This window comes from Dermacentor andersoni, chromosome 2, assembly GCF_023375885.2.
Source record: "Dermacentor andersoni chromosome 2, qqDerAnde1_hic_scaffold, whole genome shotgun sequence".
Classification (NCBI taxonomy): domain Eukaryota; kingdom Metazoa; phylum Arthropoda; class Arachnida; order Ixodida; family Ixodidae; genus Dermacentor; species Dermacentor andersoni.
Window position 1 is genome coordinate 105,680,299 of NC_092815.1, and position 21,416 is coordinate 105,701,714.

Sequence of the window (21,416 nt, forward strand, 5' to 3'; positions counted from 1 at the left end):
GACCTTTTATTCTAGTGGCACAGGTGTTTCAGCAGGTGGTCAGCATTGTGTCCTGCCTGCTTTTTCATGTCTCACTTTCTTGCCATTCTTTCGAACACCAAAGCCATACTAACAAGCTCCAATTCAGACACTACTGTTGCCTACACACCCTTGTCTTCCAAGACTGGCCAGTCTGCAGTCGTTCGCTGGCTTCCCTGCGCTGCTGCTCCTCAAGAAACGTCTTGCTGCTTGTTGCCTTGTTGACATCCTTGTTTTTCAGGGCTAGAGTCACTTCCTTCCATAACCTAATTCAAAAAGAAAGCAAAGTAAAAAGCACATTTTCAGGATAGTGGATGCACTACAGCTCAGACCACTTATAATGCAACTGCTCATAGTGCTGGACTGGACATAATGCGATCTTCTCTGACTCCCTGTTAATCTTCCCATAGAACTCAATGTAGTACACACATACTGCTCATAGTGCAGCCGCACAGGAAGACGAAATACTGGTTATAATGCAGTTGCCGGAAAATTCTGCAGACAAGCAAGCCAGTGAGTGCACTTCTCAACAAGGTGCGCTGGCTGAGGGGAGAGTGGTGCGGAGCTCCGAGGACAAAGAGAGGATGCGGAGCGAACAAACAAACATAGATCTGACAGAGGGGGAGAAACAAAAGCGCAGAGGCAGCACACTGCCTCAGCGGGCGTGCACGGTTCGCCCTGGTAACGGAGAAGCTTTTTGCTCCGGCTGCTTGTCAGCGGCATGCGGTCTGCAGTGAATGCATGCACATTGTCACTCTTTGGCTCTTTAGTCTGTGCGGAAAGTAAATGCGGTCACCAAATGATATTTTTGGACACACACCAGGTCTAAAAGATGACTGAATTGTCGAGCAGGCGGGAAAAACAAATTTCTAAAGTAAGATAAGTTCGTTTTTTTTTTTTTTACAATCCCATCACCGCGGATAAATCAATCGAGGCCGTCAGTGCGTTCTGCATTCGCCCATGACTCCGTGATGCTGTCAGTTTAAACTGTGTTCCGCAAATTCATCAGCTCAGAAAGTTGTCTACATGCTAGCTTTCACCGTTCCTACCACTACGTGGGCTTAAAATCTTTTGCTGTATGTGTTTGTGGTAGTTGACGGTTGATCACCTGCAAAACCACACTTCACGTGCACTGGCATCAGTTCAGCCTGTGCGCGTCAGCTCGCGCCGGATCTTTGTGTATTCATGTATGGGTAGGAACATATATATAAGGGTGGAAAGCAGAGGAACAACCTTAGAAATGAAAGTTAGGGCACATCTCGGTCATATGCTCATATTCCTGGACACTCGTGGCTGCTTGGTCTACATGTTTTGCATGTGCACAGCCTTTGAAAAATGTTTTTAGTTATAGTGCAGAAATTTGTGACTATATTTACTTGCGTTATAAGCGGCTCATGCTGTACTCTGTATCAGAGATAGCTCACATGCCAAAAGTGGTTGAGCAAGAGATGACCCTGGTGCCAACATTTCGACAAATGGATTTGCCCTAACCAAGGCAAGTCCTTTTGTCAGGATATCGGCTCCATAGACATCCATTGTTCGACAACTGTTGATCACTTCGAGTATTCAACTTTCTGTGAACCTCTGCCTCATTTAAATGTGGTCTATGCGCTATCACAGAGAGATGAAATGCAAATGAGGCAATATTGTAGACAAAAACCGATAATTCAAATGCAAAGACAAAACAAAAAGCTTTGACCTCAAAGTGATGGAGGTCAAAAGCAGCCCCCTGAAGTGCAGGCATTTAAAGTGTGTAATTGTCAGAGGCTGCAAATTTAACAAAAATTTGCAACCTCACATTTCATTTTTGCAGGTGATCATTTTCCTTTAGATTATCACTATAATCAAGTTGATTGCATGCAGCAAAACGTTTCCACTATACACCCAAAATTTCTAGAATGTGGTTCACAGTTTTACAGTGAGACTAGCCTAATAAGATGCTCGAAAGTGTTAGGATTCTTAACTCACACTTTTGGCAGCATTAGGTTCTTCACTGTCACAATGTGACAATATGTTCTCCTAGCAAAAAACCTGTGCAGGGTGCAATGCTTTTACGCACCCATGTGAAAGAACAGAACTTCCTTCCATAAAAAAAAAAAAAAAAAAAAAAAAAAAAAAAAAAAAAAGAAATAAAAATGAGCCGCATAAATTTTGTTGTTGTTGGCCAAAGTGGTCATTGCCTATAAAGCCTTGCATGCTTGCTGCTTTGCTTGAAGGTGTTAGAGAACTAGGTTTTTGTAGCAACATTTTAAACGCACATAAAATGGAAGCCAGGAGCGGCTGCTAGTGGTGCTCTGCATAGCACTATCTGACAGCACATTTGAAAATGAGTAGCCAGCATTGCCATTAGAGAGAGAGAGAGGTCACGAGTGTCACAACTACAACCAGATTTTAGCGCTACAGCTCACCTGCGCGACTCGTAGGACTCTTGCTGCTGAATTGGTTGCACTATTTTCTTTGTGGTTGCCAAAGCGGTTGTATCCACAAACACAGATTGATCCTGCAAGATCAGAGGCACACACATCAAAACAGAACAAATAAACATCTGTTGCTTACAAATAGTTTTCGAGCTTGGATATAATTCAGCAGTTAAAATCTGTTTGAATAGATAGCGGGAACATATGAAGGGAACTTTACTTTTTGCTTCATGACTAGTGAACAATGAAAAAATAAGAAAAAGTGAATGAGTGAATAGGTTTCCTTCTAAAGGATTGGTTTAAATGCAATGACACAGCAGCTCCAAGAGAGTTACAGATAACTCAGCAATAACATCCGAGTTTAAAGCTCGGAATCTAGGGAATCTAGTGCTCCAACTTACGCCATTTGGGTATTTGGCCGTCATGACGCCGTTCCATTCACCGGTTACAGTCATGAATGGCCTCCGCTCATTGGGAGGGAACACCTCTGCTGTGAGCTGATGCTTCTTGCCACCAATCATGGGCTGTGGAAAAAGGACAATTCCTGTGCTTAGTTATTGTTAAATAGAAGCTGCACTAATGTTATATCTTAAGCTAAGTTTTCACTTAAGGTAATAGGTGAGTGACTATTCGAAACTAAAAACACAAGTTGTCAATTGAACACCCTACTTTTAATTTCATACTTGAACTGAATAGCAGTTACTTAAGGTTTAAAATATTTTTTCAAGACCTTCTGAATATACTACTGTATATTAATGTGGGAGATGATTAAAAATGGGACATAAGATTAAAATTCTTTGCGAAACTCCTACAAAGTTGATCCGGAAAAAATATGGGGCCACCTAAGAAATTCTTATGATGTGTAAATGCGAGAGCATTACCTGTCGCTGAGTGTGTCGCTCAGTTATGTCGCTGAGTTTAGTGCTGCTGCGTTATGTTTCCCAGTGTAATGTTGCTGCTTATGAGGTCACAACAATGCAAGATGACAATCCGGCCATACTACTTTCTCTCGGCTGAGTTTTATTTGCGGAGTTCTCATTATAGTAGTGCTTCATGCACATTGCGTTGAATGTTTTTATCCACCCTTTATCAAGGTGGGACTTGACCAAGAAAGTCCTCTTGTTGAAGTGTTTGCTCTAGTGACATCTCTTATTCGATCACTGCTTATTACTGTTGGCCACATTGTTTTGTAGGAACCTTTAAAACGAGTTTGCTTTGTCTCCTGTCTTGGATATACAAATTTTAATATTCTGCGCTTATTAAGCTGCAGCTGTGGTGAGAAGGACGATGACTACACTCTTGTTATTTGCGCAGAAGAGCATCAGTGTTCAGCAAATTGGTCATTCTGGTCAGACAGTGTTACTGGCACTGATTAAACTCATTAAAGACATTGTGCACTGTACACAGGAAGTGTTTCATCACGGGCAAGTGTGAATGCATGCAGACTATCAAGGCACTTAGCACAAATGCAGCCACGGAGGAATACCTAAATGACCATCCAAATGTCCACAACGGACAGCACTGTGCACGTATGCGAGGCAATATTGTCAGATGCAGTTCGTTGAAATTGACAAAACTTCTGAATGCTGATGTTAAAATGGGAACTAGTTGTTATTTCGCTGTAGTCTGGTTTATATAATTCCTACACTGAAAATGTGATAATTTTTGAACCATCTTCCTAGTGCTGCCTACAGAAATAGCCCCACAACATTGCTTCTCCATCTGTGCAAGTTTTCAGATTCAGCACGCCGGCTACATTTATTGTCGGCATCTCTATTGTTCATTTCAGACAATGGGGTGCTCTTCAGGGGTTGTCACTGCTGTAAAGCAGTGTTGTCCAGGGCTGTGAGTCATAAAGAACAGAACCCGAATCATTGTAGCACACGGTAAGAAAACCTGGTTGCCTGCAATGAAGTACCTAGCAACTACAATGACTTGTGTGTCATGCAAACAGCATTTTTACTCTTTGGTCTCTGCAAGCGAGACCAGCTGTTCTGAAGAAGCATATGAGCTATTCCTTTTCTTTTTTGTTATTCAGCAAGAAGTTGTGCTACTAGTTTTCTTAAAAGAGCCCTGTAAACTTTGTTAACATGGTAAATAAACTTGCCTAGTTCCTGGACAAAGCTTTCATCAACACCAGAGCTAAACATTATTCATGTAAATTTGCCAGGGAGCCTACAATTTTGCTCAAAAGACTGCCCGCCTCTTTTTATTTTAATTTCTTGAAATGCCTGCCAATCAAGTTTATTCAACAAAACAGACAGGTGGGCTAGTTGGTATTGCATGTTAATAGTTTTTAGCACAACAAAACACATGACATTAGAGAAGGCACACAGGAGTTGTTGGTAGCACTGTGTCCTGTGTGCCTTCTCTCGTGTCATGCGTTTCTTTGCGATAAAACTGATGGCTACTGTCCATATTTCTTCGCAGGTCATGGCTAAGGAGTGCCTCCAGAAGAACTGAGAAGAGAGAAATTGTGTGGTTGATAAGGTGGTGGAGTTATTTGGCGGTGGAGAATGTTTATCAATAATAAGTCCAATGAGATCAGGCAACATGACAGCCCAATCTTAGAGGCCTTCGCGATACCAAATCTAAGCACAATAATAGGATGGAGCAATGCAGGCACTGCTTTGCATAAACACTGCTTCAAGTGCAGTAGTTGGCAAACTCTAAAAGGCGTAACAGACTGCAAGCGTGAGGGAGGTGGCAGCTATTCTGATTGCTGATAACTCTACTCAAAAGAAGTGTGGTATAAAAACATTTAAAAAAAAACAAATTTAGGCAATGATGCCCAGAAATGCATTCACACACCTTTCCTAGGGGTAGCTTATTTTATTTAGAGTATGTTTAAAGTCGAAAACCTAGAAGCACAAGTTCTACAAAAACAGATAAATACATAAAGAAGTAAAGTGTGCAATTAGTACAGGACTGTAAAAAAACTAATGCACAATAGCCCAATTTTGCTTCGTTGCTATGTAAGCATCTCATGAGTCTAAGTAATGCTGGTTAGGTAGAAAAATACCGTAATACAGTAGAACGCTGTTAATATAGTTTTCAAAGGACTACGGAAAAGAAAAGTAACAGCAGGAAAAACATAGCAGTGAGGAAGAGTGCAAATTCGCACAGCGACATCATAAACGGCACTGAATGGTTGCCAGCGCAGTTATTAGATGTCTCAGTGCTTGTGTTGTGACCGAGGTCAGCATGTGCACGGGACACATACGATGTTCTGTGACAGTGGCCCCTTTCCAATCTTGGTATGCTTCACCGCATATCACAGCTCTAGTGCAGCAAAGCTGATTAAAGAGAACTGGCGACTATGCAACTCAAATGAGACCGTCGAAGGCCTCAAAGTAAATGTAGCCCTACGCTCAATGGATTTGGCCCAGTGTGCATGGTTAATTCCTAGTATGCTTTAACCAATGCACCCTTTTTCAGGTGCTTCACCAACTGCCCACTGCCCGCTTTCTTCCAATACTTTTGCAGCGCCTGGATTGTGCAACTTCGGTCACTTTGGGTCGCTTATTGCAAACTTCGATCGCTTGTTGCAATGTGCGAGAACAAATCTCCATCTGTACCACTAAATTCCTGTGACTGGCGTGCTGAAATGCAACCTAAGATGTGGGAACAGTACAGAATGGCTACATATCAAATGGGAAAGCCCAGTGAAGGTGGGAGATGGAAATTCAAGACGATGAGCACAGCGAAAACAAGGTGAAAGCAGGAGTCAACGTTTTGACAAGTGGACTTGTTTCCTTCAAGGCCTTGTCAAGGCCAACAAGTGGACTTGTCGTGAAGAAGACAAGTCCAATTGTCGAAACGTTGGCTCCTGCCTTCACCTTGTTCTCGTTTTGCTCATCGTCCTACATATCAAATGGGAACATAGTACGTACATGGGGTTCAATGGGGCTTAGTTCGACACTGCGAAGACCTGACATAGTAGCCAGGACAACTCAACAGCAAGGAACATAACAAGGCTCCACTATACAAAAAATAAGTAAAAATAAAAATAAAACAACAGATAAAACTTAAGCACCTTTTAAACACTGTAATCAGAATCAAATTAAGTTAACTCATGCGGTGTTAACTAGGGGTGTGCAAATACCGAATAGTACATTTCAAATCAAATACTGAATAGAATATCAGAAAATTCTTCAAATAAAATTTAATGCTTACAAATTTTGGGCAAGAAATTATGGCGCTGCACATGTTTGGGAGTCTCCTAGATTTGCATAGCGAGCTATCAGTAACATAGGTACGTAGAAATCAAGGTATACAGTATAATCTACTCTTATTAAAGGGAATATCAAATTATTGTGACAGCACCGACTACAGCTCAGTACCAGTATATGAAGGTCTGGAAAATACTTTTTGATCCATTGAATTTCTGTTGAATAGAATCAAGTGCATTTTTTCTTTTAGAACTAATGAATTAGTGATGTTCTGTTGTACCAAATACCAATGAGGCTCGCAGTTTAGCAGTGGACCTGTGTTTTGCAGCAATAACTAACTTATTGCATAGAAAGTTCTGCTTTCCAAGTTTCTTCTATAATACAGAAAGACTATTCCAACTTTATGGCAGGTGGGTTATTGTAAGGTCAATTTGTGTGACAGAAGAAAGGGCAGCGCATCACGAGAGTCGGTCACCGCTCTGTGCACAGATGACACTGATGGCAAGAGCAGGCGCCATCCATGCATTTCATAGTCAGCTTTGGCGTGATTTGCCATCTGTCAAAGATTTTGAAATCTGCAAGACCATGGCAAGCTTGCGCGACGCTCTCACCGCCTTGTTCATCCGGCGTCCACGCCAATGCACGTAACTGGGTCGTGACACTGGTGCCCGCCGTGTAATTCCAAAACTAGTCTTGCGACGTGTCATTTGAAGCTATGTGCACGCATGCACACACATGCACCCACACGCACCAAAGGATGTGCCTACGAATGGAGTCGGGAACAAGAGGCTGCCGTGCCATGTGCCACAAAGATGGCGGCTGCGAACAGTTTTGCTGCCACCCCGAGCACTTTTACTTACGATGCGGATTGCTAGTTTTCCGAGCTTCACGTGCCTGCTGCCAATAGGCCGGCGTTGATTCTGTGCCAAATCGTAACTTTATTCGCTGACACCTATTGAAGCAGCACTGATTAGGCCTAATGGCCTAGGCAGCGTGGTCGTGACGAAAATTCAGTGCTGCCCTATGTGGTAATGGGCCATATGCCATCGTGGAATGCTTGCCGGTAATACGTTCGTACGGTGGCTCATTAGTACCCGGTCCTGAGGTTGAGCATGCAGGTTAGTTTTACAGCTGTTGAAGCATCCCACTATCATTGCGATGGGCCCTGTCGACCCGGACGAACCTTGTAGTGATAGAGCTCGCCCCAGCCGACACGGCGCCGCTCTGCAAATTTCGGCGTAGGGGTGTTTTGTGTGTGCAATCTCTGCATCGGGCTGACGTTTGGGAGTGCTCGCCGAGTCCGCTACGACGTCAGCCGGGGCAGCCCATTTGCAGCACGCTCGGCGTTCATTTTGCACCGAAAACGAAGTGAAACGCTCACTTTAGCAGCATTGAGCACGAGGGCCTCCACAGCGCATGCGAAATGTGGCACTGCTTGAGTCACCGGACACATCAAATATTTGAGAAATCAAATTATTCAAGTGTTCACTATTCGATTTGATTCGGTGATATTTGCACACCCCTAGTCCCAAAGCAACACACAAGCTATGACAGACTAGGGGGCTTCAGATTACTTTTGCCCACCTGAGGTTCTTTAATGTGCATCTAAATCCAACTATACGACCGTTTTTGCATTCTGCCCCCACAAGAATGCAGCCGCAGTGGCTGAGAATTAAACCTGAGACTTCTAATCAGTAGCACAGATAGCCACAGGCACTGAGCCACCATGGCAGGTCACTGTAACGGCACTGTCATCTTGTTTCTTCACTAGTGGTATCTTGAGCTGCATTGTCTCGAACAGTTATTGCTTACACATCTTCCTGTGTTACATGTGAAACGAGTTGCCTCTCAAGTGAAGTTCATGGGATAGTGTCAATGCAGCCATACCGGCGAGAGGTAAAAGTAATATGTGTTCCCCTGTCCAGAAAAAATGAAAGCACTTTCACTGCTGACAACGGGAATGCCTGAAGAGTGCCACTGACCTTGGTGTGAAAATGGATGACAGCATTGTAGCCTGTCTTCTGGCAAGTGATCTCAACTGTGCCACCCAGCTCGATCCAGGGCACGGTGAAGATGGAGCGACCATATCCGCTGGGGAAGCTCACCACATACTCCTCGTCATGCCGTAGGAACATGATGCAGCCCTGGCCCACGTTGTGCACACCAATGCTCATGCCCAGGTACTTGGACTTGGTCCAGATGTGAGCACAACATGCTATGCCCTTGGCTGCATGTTCAGCGTAGAAGGCAGACACTAGAAAAGAGGAGACACTCTTTTGTTTCTGTGACTCACACACAAGCACACAAACATGCAAAGTTTAGTATGCCGTATTTTCGTGCACATCCTTTGCCCTAGTTTATTATCCAAAGTTGTATGACAGGACATTTAATTCATTCAGGTCACTTAGCACTGACAATGGCATGTGAATGTGAAACCACTGCAGAGAAAGTGCAGGCCCTGAATTCCCTCGTTTTCTATGAGAAGCATTGTTACACCAGGTGGCAATATAGTCTGTACCCTCTTTACATGTTACGTGTAATTGGGGTGCCTGATCTTGTAGGTTAAAGAAAAAACTTGCAGTTTCGCCAGAAAGCTGAAGAAATGACTGTGATAGCCAGGTTTAGCGTTGCGCTTCCTTGGAACCAATGCTTTTCCATGGAACGCCATTCCGTGCAACACTATCTCACACGCAGATATGCTGGCAGCCGTAGCCACCTAGCCTAGCTACTTCGACATTCACTAATGAGCTTCTTGTTGTTCAGTGCTGTGTTTTCATTGAAACAATATGCCGCTGTTAGCAATAGTGCCGACTTTGCCTTTGCAATTCTCGCCAATGGCTTAGAAGCTCGGAAAGCATGGCTGCATTAAATAATGCCTGTTCCCAAAAGTCAGCCTTGCTTCAGTACAGTACTATTATGCAGTGAAGCATACCAAGAGTGGGAAGGAGCACGGTACGTATCTTAAAGTGCCCCTGAAACGGTTCGGACAAATTTTGTATACACGTAGGGTACAGCTACAGTTAATGATTCGCACCACAATTTGTGTGAAGCATCTCATATTAAGAGAGCTATGGATGATTACAAGCAACCCTTCTCCATACCCATGCATTTTCTCCTCAACTCGTTCGCCGAGTGATCAGGGCTTAGCTGCGCCTTCACTGGCACTGCGTAATAATGGCTCGTCATGTCATCTGCTTCCAGTTGTCTAGGAGCAAGCGCGCGAAGCCTCTCCGACCTCTCCACCAGCTGCTTGGCAGTCGACCCCAAGCGAGAGCTATGGAAGCAGCGAGCAGCGAAGCGTTGCGAGCATTTTGTCGCAGCGCCGAGCGTATCCAGTACTCCGGTAATCACAGGCGAGATAGGCGTTTCGACGGATGGGTGGAGGCATAAACTCAAGCTGATGAAGGAGCTTCAGCGTAGGCAAACTTGAGTGGCCTGATCGGTCTCTTTAGATCGGTCTGCATGGTCCAGCCACCTGGTGGCACAGAGCTTAACCAGTCAAACAAAGAGCTAATATTTCTCTAACCAAGTGTAAAACATTTAAAACATTCAGAAAAACAATGTGCTCATGATTACTCTCATGAGGAAAATTTACAGCAGCAGCAAAGTAGAATACACTTCGTTACAGCTACTGTGCTTGGTTGAGCTCTTGCTACCACGTGGCTGCACTGTGCAGACCATTCACATTTGTGGCTCTGGTCATCCCGTAAGACGCCATGGTCAAATGGATAAGGCTAGTCCGCTTGCCCTTGCATTTACCTGAATACCGGACACCGTAAAACACTATGCTAGTAGTAATCCTCCGGCGTTAAGTGACAGCCGCAAATGCGCAAATCCTGGCGCTGATCAGATAGCGACAGTCCGATGCGGTGCAGCCACTCTGCTCGTCTGCTGCCTTGCAGAGGGACGTGATGTCGCAGCTTAACATATTGACAGTCACTATTTTTGCGGCCCACAATGTAACAAGCAAACCAAACCATGGTGCTTGCAAAATAAAGACAGATCAACACTGCCCACGAAGCTCTCGTCAACACGGAGCATGTTGTAACACAAGCAAACGACACTTGATTTGTGCCAGAAGTGCTTAAGTGTACTGAGAAATTGTCCTTGTGCATGCTCTTTCTGTTACTTTCTTTTTATAGAAGTAAATTAACTAACATTCCAACTATTACAAACAACATTTGTTCGCCATAAAGTTAGAAAAATTATTGCTGACACGCCCTGGGCAGCCAATTGGATAGCTTGCCCTACTCGCGTCATTAGGGCAACTTGCGTCAAATGGTCAGGGGCGGCTGAAAATTAAGCCAGTGATATGCTGCAATCAATAGAGATGTACGTTTTTAAAATCTTTTAATAAATTACAGGCTTTTGCAGGGCACTCAGGTGCATAAAATAACGATCAGAAGGACCTACACTAACGACTCGGTATGTTTGCACAAAATCGTCAAAATCGTTTCAGGGTCCGTTTAAATAAACACATGTGCAGCCGCCATCTCCTATTGCAATACGAGCGCCAACACGCCTTATAAGTGTAGTGGCAAGCCTTCAGAGCTATTTCAGATGTACCTGTGGCGACATTAGCCTTTGGGGGTAGTAAAACGCATGCATTCATTTGTTCGGACTGCCTGATTTTTCGGATATTCTTGCTGTCTCTAGGGAGTCCAAAAAATCAGACGTTGACTAATGTGCGGGTTCGAATAATGCAAATGCAATACATGCAAGTGCGTGAAAATTTCTGGCACCCTTAAAAGCTTTACTTCGCTGTGTAAGGCCTGTAGTGACATCGCACAGGCTCCGCTATGCTGCCTGTAAAGAGCTGTACAAGTAACCAATCACTTTCAGGTTTGAGCTTCGATATTCTTTCGCACTTTTAATGTTTAAAAGTCTGAGAAGATTTAAGATAAAAAGGCATGCACTGTGATTGTTAGGTTTCATGACATTCATTCGTGGGCTGCTATTTTCAAAATGCTGACGAATAATTTAGTCAAGAATGTAAGACCTGGTATGAGCAACCTTAGTGACAGAATAGTGTAGCAATATAACCCGCATACATATAAAGCATGGCCTATAGCAGGGCACGGCATATAGCATACGTAGGTATAAATATATGCGGACCCTCCTGCAACGACGATGGCAAAAACTTGCTTGGAGTGCTCATATAATTGCTATCACAGCAAAAAAAAGTGCGAGTGTAACCTCCACAAATAACTGCATAAGATTGATATCTTCACAAAAGCAAACCAGTTCATTTTGAGCACGAAGTGAGGCCCTAGAAACGCCTTTGTCACCTTTAGAGCTGATCTGTTGAAGCACTGCATCGCTTCGCAGCAATGCAAAGAGCATTTATAACTAAATTTTGACTTCAAGTGTGCCTTTGCGGCAATACGAAGGGCAATTCCTCAAAGCTGCACCCAAATGCCTCTTAACACATTTCGTACACAACCTGCACACCCCCTTCTAACCCTCTCGACAAATGCCCCAAAACAAGCCAGGAATTATGTTACTGGTGAACAGTTGCCAGATTTCAGATAACATCAAGCAATAACCCCACTTCCCTCCTCTTAAAGAAGAAGGCAAAGTAAAAATAGAAGCTTACACATGTGACTCCGAAAGTGAATGTGACAAGATTAGGCAAAATTGGTGTGCCAAGTCGTGCATGTTGTTATTAACCACTTTTTTAGACACTCGAAGAACACTGTAAGGTCTAAAGGTGCTTTGGAAAGGCAGAAGGTGTTTATTGTTGGGACAAACAATGCACAAGAAAGCAGCATACAATTATTTTAAATATGAGGAATGTGATGCAGATGAATTAACTAGAGATAATGAGATACCATTTAGTGCAAAACTAGAACAGTTGCTCAAGCAAGGCAGTTATTGTTCAGCATGCATTAAAATGCCATTTATACCTAACTAGTTTCACAGTGAATGCCTGTTAGGACATGGTCATTACAACCTCAACCAATGCTGTGAGTCGAGCTAAATGCTTGATGCTCAAAGGAGTGCCTAAACACAAGACAACAAAGAAATAACGCCTTGGAAGTACCACACCTATGAAAGTGATGTCTGTATGTCTGTCTGCTTTTGTAGCAAACTCTTCATTCAGAAAAACCATTCAGGCGCCCAGGCCTGCCCTGAAATCAGACGAAACATCCCCCACCTTAATACTTGTGCTACATGGGCACAAGAAGCGACATTAAATGGTTAATGCCTTAAAGTTTCCTAATGACATTAATCTGGAGTTCGTGCCACACGTGCAAATTTAAAGTCATTTAACACAATGATGGTGATAACAGCAACCATGGCCTGCAGCAAGTGATTTTTGAGAGCTAATTTAAAAATAAGAGCGTGCTTACAGCTTGAAATTCTTTTCCCCAATATTTCAATGCAACGATATTCGAACTACAGCTAATGTGCCCAGCCTGGATTTGTTGTCTTTCAAGAATGGCTATAAGGTGTAAAATATGTAGGTGAGCAAAAAAAAAAAAAAAAGCTCCACCACACTGAGGTTACGACAGCGTTGACAAGAAGGTGCTTGAAGAGCACAGCTGTTGACTGCAGCACTCATATGCTTCCACAATAAGCATCATACTGAACAGCAGACTCCATCAGCAACAGCACTGTACCCCAGAAGCTACTATTTTAAGAGTACGCGCATCTCAGCTGAATTAGTTGTGGTGAATGCATTAAATGGTGAACGACATTTAGGCGAATGACAAGCTTGCACATGTGGCACTCCAAGAATGGCATTAAGACTGAAGGCATTAACAATTTAATGTAATGTTTCTATGCCTGTGTGGCACAGGTATAAGTGGCGAAAACAAGTAAGCCATCTTAAGTCATAAGTGCAATGAAGGAAATATACTATGTAGGAGGAAAACTGAACCTTTGGCTGAAGTTTTTCTTTCTTCTGCTTCTATGCAGTACATGAGGGCCATGACTTTGTTGGGATTTATATACAGAGTTAAAGAAAAGTTGGAACTCGAGCCGGCCAACAAACCAACAATTTTCATATGCATTTGAAATTAGGCATTGCTTGACCTCACTATGCTATGTACGAACTCAAGACATCAGTGGCACTAACCCGGGGGGTGATGAGAGACTTGTTCCGCAATGAAGGTTAAATCATTAGTGGTGGCCCAAGGCACAGGACCATCTTTGACAAGACCCTGCAAGTTACAAGAAAACGAAGTCACATAACCAAGTTGAAATATAACGGGAAAAGTCTTCTTTTTCACGGTTTAGACATGCAGTCTGGTGCAGAACAGTAAAGTGTGCACATGTTCGATCACTGCAATGCATGTCCCGACTCCTAGCCGCACCAAAAGAATATTAAAATTTGCCACTGATAACTCTCAAACTTTGGTTTTGATGGTCACAGTGAGAAGCTGTGTACAGTTAGCATACTAGGTTGTAGCAGGCTTCAAAGACAATCTGCTAGGTTGTAGAAGAGAGACATTGTGATTTTGGTTCTAACGACAAGTTTGGTGTGCCAAGCAGTGAGGAGTCACCGCGCTCTAAATATCTCAACCTTTTTTGCCCGCACTGATTCCTTTAAATATAGCTTTTTTACATCAACAATTGAAGTTTGGAACTCATTACCAGAAAACATCATTTCACTACCACTGAAACAATTCACACAAGCTTGTTTATAAATGTTTGTATGTTTGTTGTTCATCCCACTCCTGCAATAGCCTTAATGAGGGCTGCAGTATGAATAAATAAATAAATAAATAAATAAATAAATAAATAAATAAATAAAATGATTTTGTAGACTGCAACAATAAATAAACATGCATGCACTGCTCACAGATGCTTGCAGAAGCAGAATTGTGCTCTTCACATGCAGTAAATGAAAAATGGGGGGGAGAAAATTCAGCGATAAAATGATTGTTAATACCAAATTTTTAAGGACCTAATTTGTGCAGGGTGTTCTTTCTTTAGCTGCACCTTTAAGAATTGCCTGTGGCAGATAGCTCAATTATAATCCTTGATCTAAGTTACTTGATCAGGCAACCATTACTTCTACAAGAAATCAATATACCTAATTATTAACATTACGGCCACTATTTCAATTTACGAATTATAGCCGGTGAGTTCTCAAGGCAGATTCACTTGGAACGAATTCTGCAGACTGTACTAGTTTCGAGATAGTATTAATTTTTGAAGTGTCCGACGAAATGCATTGGCATACCAGTTACTTTTCAAAAGAAAACATTCTTTCATTCATTGAAGCGCAAAAGTCTCTGGAGCACCAATGCATTTCGTTGGACAATTTGAAGATTAATACCTCGAAACTAGTGCAGTCCTGATAATTTGTTCCAAGTGAATATGCTTGGCAGACTCACCGTCTATAATTTGTAGATTGAAATAGTGGCAGTAATGTTCATAATTAAACAGCTAATTAACAAGATTATGTTAATTATTTAATTAACCATTCAGATTTCTTTGAGAAGTAAGGGCTGCCTGATCGAGTAATTTAGACCAAGGATTAGAATGGTGCTATCTGCCACAGGCAATTTTTAAAGATTTTGTGGAGCAACAGAATAAAAAAACACCTTGTATGTGCAATCAAAGCAGTGTATTTTTGTGACATTGCTAAGTATGTGGTCTGCTTTATGAGCACAACGTTGAGTGACATTTTCAAAATACAAAAGCTTCTTGTGGCTGCATTATGAGTCTTAGCCACTGCTCAGAATGAAAATACACCAGCTCAGTCATGTATGTTCACTACCACTCAGAAGAATATGTGCAGATGAAAAAAAAAAGAAGCCATAATGTAGAAAAAGAACAAAACAAGCAGGGTGCAAGAATCCACAACATTCTTTTCCCTTGCATTTATTGTCCTTCAGACTCTTAGGCATGCTTAAGAGAAAGGAAGAATTACAATGCTGCTTTACATTTTAGCTGCACCAAGATCTCTCTAAACTGAAGCTCAGTGAATGAGGAAAATTTTTTCAGTTTAACAAGAACTTCCGTGCAATCATTTACAGCATGGGAGTGCTGTAACAAGAACACAATAGATGCTGTTAAAGTAATCTAAGGACGGCTTGAAGTAATTAGATTTGTATTCACATCATTTGGAAACGAAACCAACCAATTGTAAGAATGTTGTTTCATTTTAGAGGCAATTCACATTTGCCAATTTTACTCTTTGCAATTCTACTGCACAAAATTCAACACAGAGACAGAGTGAATGGGCACAAACCCCGGGTTTGTCCCCGACCCTCCAGTAGCAGCGAAAGACCTCCCCTAGGATTGGGTTGTAGGGCTTCTTGGCAACGGAGCTCTTGCGGCCGGCATGAAAGGCAGACAGGTACCACCGCACCACCTCGACCATTCGCTCCTTGGGGTCGTCACGGTCCACTATGCTGTGGACACACCCAGCCGTCCCATCAGATTCAGTACGACTACTTTGCAGCAATACAGAAATGGAGACCACAAACGGCTGTGGACATACTAGGACAGCTTTTAACAGGGAAATGTTTAGGTGAATCTCTCAGTTAACTACAATGAGGGAAGGGTGCATGGAACCAGGTTAGGGTGCCTCAGGTTTGCTAGCTGGTCTTTAGATAGGAAGACTCCTTATATGTCCTGACATTCTTGTTCTAGCTTCACAATATCATCATATTCATGATATAAAGCTTGACAAAGCCGCCTTTATGAAGGCTGGCACACCTATCATAAACAGCAAGCCACCTTAACCCAATTTACCTTCGCATGGATTCCATAGTTTGGTGTTGCATAGTAGCCTCGAAATCTAAGAACAGCAGCTTAGAGGAAAAGAAAAAGTAGCATAACCCATCAGCAACACAAACATTCCTTGAAGATTGAAGTGCTACAAAAGCTATAGTGTAGAACTTTGAGAGGTACTCTGGCTACTTGTCAGCAGACTGCTGCATAAAATGGTACCAAGAGCATTTCTCAGTGCATGCATCTCATCTGCAAACTTCAATATTCCAAACTATGAATGTCATAGCCAGCTGCCATATAGCTGTCTTCTTGATGCTGGTTTACTGTTTATGAAACGCACAGGGTAAACCAAGCTAAGTGCGAGCATGCAGGATCATGGGTAAAGCTCCGCATGCAGCTGGATATATGCACTGGTGGAAGTACAGCAGATGCACTGTAAAGGGACGAGAACTGTGGCAGGTGCTGCCTCCAACATGCTGTGTGCTTTTCCAGGCTCTGTGCGACCTCTGTTGTACTCGAAAACTTCACACAGTGCATACGTACTTCTGGAGGACCGGAAAAGATAAGCTGAGTGTTTTTTGGCACATAGCTTTTGGTAGACGCAGTGCTGTCTAAACACACCCATGGTAAATTTTTGCACATGTGCAGCTAAGTTATGGGGTTTCACAGCTTAGTGCCCTGCAGTTATTTTCTTGATCACCTTATCAGCATACTTATATGACGTGAGTCTCTGCTCTCCTAAAGTGCTCGTTGGTGGCTCGACACTCTGTCTTGTGTGAGAGGCACAAAATCTATGAGCACTCGTGTCCATTAGCAAGCATTGTAGAAATTCAAAGGCTTGCAGCGCTCCCCTGGCACAATATCGATAAGGTGGAGCAGAACAATCGATGAACCCCATAACTTAACTGCACATATGCACCAGTTTAAGTGGGCACAGTTACAGTTGCAGCATATACCGAAAACCGCAGGCTCCGCTGTACGCATTTAATTCTGTGCTGATACTAGTACCGTATTTACTTGCATAATGATCGCACTGTTTTGCCTAAAAATTGATGCAAATACAGGGGTGCGATCATTATATGAGTTAAATTTCCTGCGAGAAGGAAAAATATATTTTTTTTTTCATCCAACGTTTGCTGCAGGATGACAACAGGTCCACAAATAGGCGGCTGCCGCTGTAACAGTGCGGGACACCAAAACAAAAATGGCGGCCAGCAGAGCAAGCCGAACGCACCGAAAGCGGTTTTCTTTTCTTCCCATTACGCGCATTACGCGCATTGAAACACTTTCTTCCAAATCAGTAATGAATAATATCATTACTATCGGCAAGTTTGTGGCAGTAACGTAGCCATGACCACTTTGAGGGGACAGAAACAGAGATGGGTGCGCTTAGCTGCCAGTGACAGAAACTAAAGCCCCTCAATCTTAACAGAAACCTATGGCAGGCACGCTGCGAAAACTGCGGCATTGGTCTGCACTACTATCTTAATACGGCACGCTTCCGCTATGGATGGGCAAATATCTTAGCTGTGTTACAAGCGTCGGTGTATGAACAGGGTACACTTCTAATGTATCAGAGTAAACGAGACTACTATCGTTGCCGCTCGCAATTTGTTGCGTGCCCACGAGTGCAGACGAGAACAATCTAAAAGCGCCTTTTTTGTTGTTGACCGCAACCGTTATAAAGCCTACAAATAATAAAGCCAAGGCAAGCTTGGTTGTAGCTTTCTTTTTTTTTAATGGAAGTTCAAAAATTGATGAAAGGAATGAAATGGGGCATCTGCTTAAGAATGTTCGGTGCGTGCTGACCACTTGGTATGTCTTGGAAGAGTCGTTCACATAGCATTCGACAGCATTCGACAGATAGTAAGCGCGATCATCATTAGCTAGACTTTGCACATGACATATCACTGTGGCAAGTTCTAGGTGCGATGATTACATGGGAAAGGAAAAAAAATAGAATTTTGATGACAAAATTCAGGGGTGCAATCATTACGCGAGTGCGATCATTATGCAAGTAAATAGGGTAGTTAAACTTCATTATAGTGAAGTTGCATCGGCCAGAAAAATACCTTCACTATATCCGATATACGTTATAAGCACACACACAGATATTGGAAAGAAATTTGTGACCAAGCCTATGTGAAAGAAACACAAGCACGGTGCCACCAACGGGTCAGCAAAGGATCCCCTGTGGATTTCAATGAGCAGTTGACATCTTACTGTGCTGATACAAGGCACAGGAAGAAAAATAATTTAGATACATATACTCTACGCCACCATGAATAATCAACCGTGCGATTGGTGTTGTCATGCAAAATCGGCCCCTTGGCTTGCCGACTGCGGTTCAACCGAGCCAAGTTACTGGCCAGAATTGGCACGCCGCTGAAAGACTTTTCGAACACGGAGGGTACTGCATGTAGATAGATCCATACTCCACTACTACAGCTGTCAGTTTATAGCCCATGCATCAGATCTCAAGCACAACTGCCAATAATGTCCATGATTATGAACATAAAAACAAGCACACAGCGAGCAGATTTTTTTAACACAGAAGGTACCACACGGGGATCCGCACTCTGCTACTACAGCGGTCAGTCTGTCCTGTGCGTCTGATCTCAAATTCGATCTGCGATAAGGTCTACAAGTGCGAACATAATGGCACTGAGCTTTCTGCGATGACTCGTCACCAGCCACTTCACTGGCTGCATTGCTTAGGTTCTTTGTCGAGAGTTGGCAACTAAAGTTGCGACTTTGTGTCAGTCGACATGGCGGCAATTTTTTTCATGGGCGCCATGTCTGCAGCAGTACATGCGCTGTTGATGCCTGAAACACTGTGCGGCATCTGAAATTTTGGTTATGGCTGTTTTACATTGATGCTAGGGATAGGTGGCTGTGCCACAGAAATTATATGAAGATACAAAAAATCCAGACATCTGAGGAATCGGTAGGTGACTTAGTTGACATTTCTGCTACAAGAACAAACCTATATTCTGAGGCATGAGGTAACGAAAATTTCCTTCACACTAACCAATATCTTGTTAAATCCTGCATTTTCGATGTTGTTATAGCGGGAGAACATCCCATTGAAATAAAACGTGATCAACCAAATATTTCGTCCTATCCGTGTTCCTTATATCGGAAGCTTGACTGTACAGAAAGTCCCCAGCCTAAGTGACGTCAGTTGTTTCAGTATACTTAGTGACAATGCTTGTACAAGGTGGCGATATGGGAGAGACAAATGCTACAAAGCAAAACAGCAACAGACAAAGGATGGTTTGAAAAAACTGCCAATTTTCATTTGCAGCAGAAACAAACGAGCCGGTAAAAAAAAACAACGCAACACATTCTTTAAAGGGACTCTAAAGCGAAACAATAAATCAGTTTAGACTAATGGAGCATTGTTTGAGAACCATGCAGGCCGTCACTTCAAAAAAGTAGTTTGATTATTAGATAAGAAAATGAAGGTCCAAGTATCAGTATTTGAATTTCGCGCCGAAATCCCAGCGCCAGAACATCAGCATGACGTCAGGGATTCCAAAATATGTTTTCGCATTTGGGCCGCGTTGGCTGAATAAAGGTTCCCGAAACTTGGCATGTTTAATATTTGGTTCCTTTAGAACACAATGCAGTCAACCTGTACCGCTACATATAATTAATAGGCCCTAGAAGATGCCATCATAATCCAAGACGTCACAGCCCCCAGGTGCGGGAACTCAAGTAGGCGTCGCCACCCGTATTTCGTTCTTGCGCTTTTTCTGGCTTACCAAACATCTTATCGTTGTAAGAGTGGTGTTTTTGGTGTTGTAGAATGGTAATCTACTGATGCAGAAGAAATCATTTTTCACTTTAGTGTCCCTTTAAGGAAATAAAAATGAAATGAAATGAAATTCTCACATTGCACAAAAGCACCAAGTACGAACCATACCTAGGAACCATGTCAGGCAAGCTGGTAAAGATTCTTACCTGACAAAGATGTCTGGATGAGCAAAGAAGTCGGCATACATTTCTAATAGCGACCGCCGCTCTAAGATGAAAGTTGGCAGTGTGACTTTTGTGAGGTCCATGCCAATGCGAACTTGGGACAGCAGGTGCGAGAAGACACTCTTCTGGCCCTCCAGGGAGCCCACTGTGTGTTCAAGAGGGGATCGCCCATCATGAACAGGCCGTAATTGTCTAACAGAGGAGCACTGCGACAGCAACAAGCAGCAGCTTTCTCGTCTATGACACGATGATATAATAATACAGAATCTGCAAATACGAGGCATTGGAGGAAGCTGCACGGGCGATTCCTTAACTACTTCGGAGCACGTGACTTTCTGCTGCTTACTTGTCAGCTGACGTATGACAAACACTATGACGCCACTACATATGTAAACATGTTCTACAAATAGTGTAGTTCTTTAGCAAAATTCTTCTGTACCTCACAGTCAGCGTAATAAAAATTTTTTACATTTCTCAAGCAATAAGCATGCTCTGTATACTCGAGTTGTTTAAAGGGCCCTTCACCAGGCCACATAGCAAATTTCGGTTATACACTGGAAGTTGTTATTTGCTCTGTAGGGAGCGTTCTGCTGCAAGAATTTTTCAAATTGGTTCATTAATAGCTAAGATAGTAATATTTCAGTGCTGCAAACCCATGATTTCAGGAGGCGAGGGCCACAGCCAAGAGAGACACTCTCTCCACTGACCCCGTCTAGCCTCTGAAGCGAAATTCCTTCCCTGTGTTTATCGCATACCGGAGCTCGAAGAATGCATGCCGCATAAGTCACAGGCCCTGCCTTCTTTTTCTCCCTCGCTTTTTTGCTGCACAGTGCACTTCTGCTGACGCCGTCGTGCATGAGCTGTTGTGTTTGTCTCCTTTCGTGCAGCACACGATTTCGTGTGCTGTGCACGAGAACATCTGACTAGCGGTATAAGTCAGTGCTATGCAAACACTGAGGCAGACACAAATGGTTCACAGAGCATGATTGCGCACTGGAACATGGTAGAAAATGACATACTTTTGTTGTCAGTGCGCGAGACTGCACGACATGGGAACAAGCAGACAAAATGGAAGTACATCTCTCTTGCTGCAGCGCGAAGTAAAACAAGAACGCGCAGGCAATCGGTTTATGTG

General features: G+C 43.0%; 1 protein-coding gene across 1 annotated transcript in view; it reads right to left on the bottom strand.

Annotated features, from left to right (window-relative positions):
• Nucleotides 1–21,416, bottom strand: part of LOC126541479 (oxysterol-binding protein-related protein 9-like) — a 52,047-nt gene that overhangs the window by 4,445 nt on the left and 26,186 nt on the right. Inside the window, exons 13-19 of the mRNA XM_050188227.3 lie at nt 20,264–20,426; nt 15,813–15,975; nt 13,689–13,773; nt 8,590–8,861; nt 2,837–2,959; nt 2,427–2,518; nt 149–284 (exon numbers count right to left, since the gene is read on the bottom strand). Coding sequence (XP_050044184.1) covers nt 149–284; nt 2,427–2,518; nt 2,837–2,959; nt 8,590–8,861; nt 13,689–13,773; nt 15,813–15,975; nt 20,264–20,426 — 1,034 coding nt within the window. The remainder of the gene's footprint in view (nt 1–148; nt 285–2,426; nt 2,519–2,836; nt 2,960–8,589; nt 8,862–13,688; nt 13,774–15,812; nt 15,976–20,263; nt 20,427–21,416) is intronic.